The sequence below is a fragment of the Sarcophilus harrisii genome, chromosome 5 (assembly GCF_902635505.1).
Source record: "Sarcophilus harrisii chromosome 5, mSarHar1.11, whole genome shotgun sequence".
NCBI classification, from domain to species: Eukaryota; Metazoa; Chordata; class Mammalia; order Dasyuromorphia; family Dasyuridae; genus Sarcophilus; species Sarcophilus harrisii.
This window is the reverse complement of record NC_045430.1, coordinates 207,945,093-207,952,726: the sequence shown is the minus strand read 5'-3', so window position 1 is coordinate 207,952,726 and position 7,634 is coordinate 207,945,093. Positions and strand designations below refer to the sequence as shown.

Here is a 7,634-nt window from a genome sequence, read left to right as displayed (position 1 = left end):
ATTAACTTTTTGAAAATGATGAAAAAGACTTCCTGAGCTTCAACAAGGCATATCAAAATAGTTGTTTGCAAACATAATCGTGTAAGGAGCATACTGCTTTCTGACAATCTTTGTGGAAGGGATCCCAAGGTCTAACGCCTTAGTTCCAGTCAATAGTAATAGATATTGATTATATTATCCTCACAATTCCCCGTTTTTACTGGTCTTGTCTCTCATGTCTTCCTGGGAAATCTTTTATTTTCATACCATAAAACTTTTCTAAAAATTTTCTAAGCTTTTTATGAAAGATGTACTTGGTTTCTTAACCTACCCCTCTATAGGAGATTATCTGGCAAGACAGCCTCAAGAAATTACTAATTGTTCTAATAACCACTGAGAGAAGGATCTTGTAATGGAATCAAGGGAATCATACAAATTCTTTAGTTAAATAGGATTTTTTTAATTGAATACCACAAAGTAGCTACATCTTGGAAACCTATGTGTTACATTGCACTGATTCTTTTATTAGCTTTAATGAGACCTTCTCTCCAATAATTAATAGGTGAGCTAACCCTGAGAACGAAGAGAATTCTTATTATTTCCTTTATGTTTTCCACATAAGAGCAAATTCCCTCCTATATCAGTGATGGTTTTGATATGGAGGATGATACTTAAATTGTTTCTCCTTGATGTCAAAAAACTGCTTTCCAGAACATGAGACTGGCACAACAACATCTTGGCCAAAAAACCCACTTCATCTTCTCATGAGTCAGACTGTTGGAACAGCTGTTTTGTTAGTCACAGATGAGAAAATGTGTGAAGGATAATGGCATCAATAAATAGGTTACTTGTGAAATGGGGGCAAAGTCTTTGGAACCCAGAATTCTCACTTAGAACAGGCATTCTTCTACAAGACTGAGACCTCCTCTGGCTCCTTGGGTAAGTTATACTCAAGTAAAGAACGGAGGTGAAGGTAGGAATCCAGAGCAAGACTTTGGAGATTATGGCAAAGATTTTCTCTTCCATTATAGCACCATAAATTAGACTGGATTAAATTGACAAGGGACAGGGTGCTAATATGGACCTTTCAAAAAAACCAGTTTATTTTCTTTCTCAATTCTTTTTCAGTGGGTAGCTACTATCTTTTCATCATAGATACAATGACCAAAGAGCTACAAAGAGCTTTACGCAACAGACACAGTACTTTTCCAGGGAAAACAAAATCATAGAAAGACAGTTTATCACTGCTCCCTAATAACTTAAGACATTTTATTTTCTGTCACTCACAGAAAATACCAATTCCTACTTTCACACTATTCTCCTTAACTTGGAATGTTTCTCCTTCTCACCAATTCTTGTCAAATACTTAAAGACCCGGCTTAAAATCCAGCTACTTCAAAAGGTTTTCCTGGACAGATGCTATTTTGATCATGTCCCCTTCACATATACCTTTTAAATTCTCTGTCATTTTAAGGCTCTCTGGCCATTTCATGTGTTTGTTCTACTTTGATCAACTAGACTGAATGCTTGTCAATGTGCACCATCTACTTTATAAGGTCTTATTCTACATGAAACTAGTGAACTAATATTGTTCACAATGAATTCTTGCTAAATAATATTTTCAATAGCTAGGAACCCTAGCAAAAAGTATCTTTCAAATATGAAATTTAGCAGTTAGATTTACTGTGAGAATCATGGTAATAAAAACATCTTTAAAAATGAAGTCAATGTACAAAGGTTAATTTAAGCACATGACAAAGGAGCCACAATACATTAGAACCATGGAGAAGTCTTCAACAGATAAATCTAAAATGACCATAATAAGGCTTTTAGTTTCAGGCAGACAATTGTCAGTACAATACAGATAAATAGCAGAGTACCAAAAAGAACAACAGTGATCGATGATTATAAGGATTTACCTACTATCTAACTAAACCACTAAAATAGGCTTGAAGTTGTTTCCTAAAAAAAGTGGTAGAAATCCTATCATTGGGGATGAGGGGTACTTTCCTTGTAACAAAAATCCTATACTATAAAAAGATAATGGACTGACAATTAAATCTATTCCACATTATTTTCCATGACTATACAAAGATCTGGGGAGAATATGGAAGTGTTTTTATTTTAGTAGGTCATGGTTGCATATTATAAGGAAACAAATATCTTAAAAAGCTAAGAAAAAAAGAAGCCTCTAATAATGCTGGTATTAGGGACCTAATAAATTTGCCTTATAACCTATACATGCTATGTCAGGTTTTTTTTTCCATTATGGTATTGGGTTTTAGGCATAGATTTTTAACTTACTTGTGAATCTATATTGTAAAGAATCTATACTGTAAAGACTGCATTAACTAGTGATGAAAGAGAGGGTGCTTATAAAAGAATCTGCATCAGTGTATTTACTTATATACAATCAACCACATTAACTTGGAGCATGACTGACACAACCTTGGAAATATGAATATTTAATACAAAAATTTAATTTGCACCAGAACTTAAAACAATAGTTGAGATAAAAAAAAGAAAAAATATCAAGATAACTTTAAAATATTTAAAGAATAAGGGGAACAAATAAACAGTCTCAGATTAAAATAAAAGGAAGCTAATAATAGCAACCACTGAATTATCTTACATCCTAAATATTTAATTTTCATAATACTGACATACATGAAACCAACTTAAAGAAAATATGTGGAGTATGCAACATTCAACATAAATAAAGCAGTCTAAAGCAAAAGAAAAAGAAAAACAATTATTTTATTTCTGTATACCAAGACTACAAATAGCATTTGAACACTTCATTTATTACCCCAAATTAAGAAATTATACAATTTATATAGATACTGGTAAAGATCTTACAAGCATCATTTAGTCTTCCCACGTTTATAAGTATATTGCTGGTTACTGTCAATTAAATATGACATCCAACAGACACTCCAGTGACAGTAAAATATTTTCAGCATAAGAGATGACCAAGAAACTGATTATAAATTCTGGTGATTGCCCACCCTCCACCCCCACCCCTTCCCTATCTAACCTTAGAGAAGATGCTCTGAGTAGCTTACTGTTTTTAATCAGCTAAATTAGATATGAACACAAATCTTGAACCCATAAAGTGCCTTATTATTAAAGAATAGCTTCTTTCCTATATCAAAGGAAGATGCTACCCTGGCAATCAAATCATATTCAGCAACATGTTCCCTCCCACCGCCTTGTCTAAACAGCAGCACTTAACTCAGCAGCTGAAACAAAAACTGCTAAGTCACAAAAAATAATAACTAATAAGTTGGTTTCTACAGCCCAGAAATGACAACTGAAGGGAGTGAAGTTATAGAAAGAATATGATCATAGCAGGCTACAGATACAAAAGATAAAGCCTGTTACTTCGGTTCAAATGATTTTAATAGATGTTACAATGTACTTTCTTTCAAAATCATTACTATTGCAGGTAGTGTGTATGTCATGGGAAGAGGATACATACCAAAAGAAATCTGTACAGGAATGAGGGATGGGAAAAGGGGGGAAAACAGAACAAAGAAGCATGTATACTTCACATCTATTTAATATAATGTCCAACTCATCATGATGCAGCCCAATGTAGTACTTAAAATAAGCATGCTAATCCCATTTCTGGGATTCAGAAATGTGTGTTCAAAAAGCACAAATAAAATATTACCAATGTTACATATTTTTCAAGCTTACCATTTCAGGAGAAGGCAGCAGAAAAGAGATGCATTTAGGTTTTAGTTGCAACAACTAAGGATTGTAAACAATTCAACCACATGAAAAGCAATAAGGGGGGGGCTTAATGGTAAGCATTTTTAATCTTCCAGGCCCAGGAGGTTTGCATACATCTTCAAGATGACATTTTCCCAGCTATATCCCATTAAGCAACGTGCTGCACCATAACTTTATTGCTAGCTCATAAAGTTATCTTTATTTGAACAGCACAGAGCGAAAAGCTTCATCTTTGGTTAATTCATTGTATATACTGAGTTTGCCACTGTTCTTAAAATGTGCTCTTCTTGGCATAAACACTAAACCAGCCACACTGCACACAGCATTGGTTATTTTGAGTCACTGGAAAGCGGTGTCCATGTAAATAAATGAGTTACTTAATAAAATCATGTGTGTTTTAAAAAATAAACCTAGGACATCTGATAAGAAAGAAGAGCTGCAGAAACCTAGCCTGAGATCCCTTGGTTGGTTGGTAGGGGTGCTGCTAATGGTGGAGGCACTGCTTAGTTTCTCTCTGCAGAACACTACATTTAGCCTCTGTACAACTCAGCTTAGCTCAAATCCAGCAGCACATTCGATGGCATACAGGAGCTTACTACGGAGAAGATTCTCGTCGTAAAACTCAGGCAGCTTCAGGAGGTTCATGCAGGTACTGGCAGTGGGAAGTCGGTCTAGGTCAGAGCCCCCATTGTGAATGCAAAATGCAGGATACAATTCCTGAAAGAATACATTAATTAGGAAAAGTCATTTTTGTTTTTTAAGTTTAATTTAAAATTACAACCATTAAAAGTCAACAAAGAAATCTTGCTCCAGTTTGTCCAACTAGACATTAGAGAACACTGCATTCATATTTTGCGAAGAATATTTTCTTTCTGTTGGTGAACTAAGAACCATATTAAAAGGCAACAGTGAAAAACAGTGTTGCACAAAGAAGCCCTGGGTTTGAATCTTGGCTCCACAATGGACCACGATAAGCAAATCACTTAACCTCACGGTGTCTCTGTCTCAACTATAAAATGGGTATATTACTATTTACTTCAAAGGATTAATAGGAACAAAGTGCTTTATAGACCTTCAAGCACTAGAAAAATGTGAGATGTCATTATTACCATCTCTTTTTTGGGCATCCTTATTACATTATGTATAGGAATATCATGTACTTGGCCCTGTATTCAATATGGAATATTGAATATGGAAAATTGGATCAATATGGAAACCAGTCATATAGAAAATTTTAGGCAGAAATTCAGCTGAGTCTTATCCACAAATAGCACTCCTCCTTTTTTTGGGAAAAATGAAAATTCTAAGTCTAGCTATCTGCCAACCAAAAAAAATGTTCTAATAACCAAAAATGAACATGCATAGTACCATAATTTCCACATGATTGAAACATCCTGTTTGCTTCCACATTCCCTTCTAATCTCTTTTTCTTCAAACTAAAAAATGAGAATTTTTTGATTTGGTTTTATGATTATTTAAATAAGTGTATGCATTCAGAGTGAATTATATTCAGATTCTGCTTTATTAACTGATATATTGTTTTTTACATCGCAGTCCAATGTGCCCAATTTTAAAATTTACTATTTATTAAAAGCTTAATTCAAGTAATATAGAACGAACAATGATTTTCAGTTACATGTAATTTGTCTTTTATTGCCTTTTAAAGTTCGTTTTTTCTACAAAAGCAGAATGTTTTAATGGATGGAGAACTGCTCTGAGAGCTAGGAACACCAGGGTTAACATCCAGCTTGTAACAAACAGTGGCTAGGGAAATCATGTTACCTCCCAGTATTTCAGGTATTTCTTGATATCCCACAAAAGGCAGGGAAGATGCTAATCTGCATTTGTAAACAAAATTTTCTTATCTGGGAATTCCCTTTACCAAAGAAATCATAGACTACTTCTAGCTTTTGATTTACCTACTTGTAGTTAATATGTGCATTTCTCTTTGGGAAATGGTTTTGTTTTGTTTTTAATCTACATTAATTCATTTAAATCTTTCCTTACTTCTTTGAATTTTTCATGCTTCTTAAAATCCAGTCTTAGTGGGAGCTATGAAGAATAGGGAAGGACATTCAGGTAAAACAGAAAGAGGGCTATATTTACTTAAAATTGGAAAAGAACTTCTAAGTGTTAATGCTAGTAAAAACAGATATCCTAAAATATACTTATTTTAAACTTATTGTTGCTGTGCCTTAGCACACTTTCATAACGGTATATATTTAAAATTAGCCTGGGCTCAACATCTATAATGAAAGGGATCTAACACTGAAGTAACACAATGAAAAGAATCTCAAGGTCCCTTAAAATAAGTCTTACTGCATTTTTCTATTGCCAGCCAACAATTTAACTTTCCGCTTTCTGTCTATTTTGTTGGCCCTGCTAATATCCAGAGAAGAATACAGTTAAATCTTTCCAAAATGCAAAGGATAAAATGTGGTAAAGCATGGCATGAGTTGTTTGCTGAAATTTTTCTTGAAGGTGGAGCTTATTTTTTTCCCTGAAGCCCTTCAATCAAATATGAGAAATCTATTACTTTGGGAAAAGGCAGCATGAAATAAATGCATTTTGTCTTGACCATAGCAAGTGTTGATTTACACTACTTTTAGACACTGACAGCAATACGGTAATGATCCATTATTACTATGACTTTAAAAATTAGTACCAAAAGAATGTCTCTTTCAAAATTATTTTTAAAATCAACTTCAAATCTAACTTCTCTATCCAAGAACAGAAAGAGAATTATCTGCTCAAAACCAGTCAACTGGAACATGTCAATTCCTGTTTAAAACCTTTTAAGCCAAACAACTTCCTATAGAATAAAAATAACACTTTAATCTCTGAAAGTTTCAGAAACCATCATCATCATCATCATCATCATTATTTTTGCCTAGTGCAGAAATTGAGATTCTTATTCAAGTTCATAAACCAAGTCAATGGCAAAGCCAAGGCTAAAACCGAAGTTTTATAACTCTACATCTCAGGGGACTTTCTACTGGACTGATTGGCTAAGGTTAATTTTCTAGTTTTATTATTCATTCATTCTGCCCATCCCAGGCCCTTATTTCTAAGCACAATTATCATGACAACCAATACTAGGTATTAGTGATGATGGTAACACTTGTACTTTACCAGAAGACTCATAAAGACAAATTGCTCTAATCTGAAACAATCAACCTAGAATTTCAGGCACCATGACAAGTTTGTAAGAAAAATATTTTGGGCCTGGGCAGGCACCTCTTTGAATATCTTACAAGAACATAATATAGGCAATTATGTATTCTTATTATACGAAAGGTTGGTCCTGCTATGGAGAAATGAGAAGCTATTACAATTTATAAACTGAAGTCTTCTGGTATGGTTGGAGTTTGTCCACATATATCAAAACTACCAGAAAGAACTGAACAAACAAATATTCAATAAAAATTGCTGCAAGAAGTTGATGGAAATGATATATATACCATTCTGGATTCAAGAATGTTAAATTATAAATAATAATTTATTTCAATAAACTCCTCTAAGTTCCATGTATCTACTTTTCTTATTCTTATTTTCCCTATCACTAAAAAAGTATTAATATACTCACTCAGTTCCCTGTTTATCTTTCATTATCCCATTTGGTTTTCACAACAGAAACTCTACAAAATTATGGTGTTAGGAATTATTAAATGCATCCTTAATACAACTAAATGTGACAAGTTTGATAGTGGTCTGGCTCTGAATGACTATAAATAAAAATGACTACACACGCACGCATATATGTATATATAGGAGCAGGGAACTTTTTTTTATAATATATTTTTATTTTATTAAAATATTTTGATTTTCAAATTCTCTTCCTCTTTCCTGCCCTTCCATGAGAAAACAAGAAGTTTGATATTGACTATAGATACATGTAAAGTCATGCAAAATGTATT

General features: G+C 33.5%; 1 protein-coding gene across 4 annotated transcripts in view; it reads right to left on the bottom strand.

The window, feature by feature from the left end:
• Window positions 1–2,718: 2,718 nt before the first annotated feature.
• The window catches only part of UBE3C (ubiquitin protein ligase E3C), a 165,479-nt gene continuing 160,563 nt past the window's right edge, over window positions 2,719–7,634 (bottom strand). For all 4 annotated transcript variants that reach the window (XM_031939550.1, XM_031939551.1, XM_031939552.1 and 1 more), the window contains one exon: window positions 2,719–4,434. In XM_031939550.1, coding sequence (XP_031795410.1) covers window positions 4,264–4,434 — 171 coding nt within the window. In that variant the 3' untranslated portion in view covers window positions 2,719–4,263. The remainder of the gene's footprint in view (window positions 4,435–7,634) is intronic.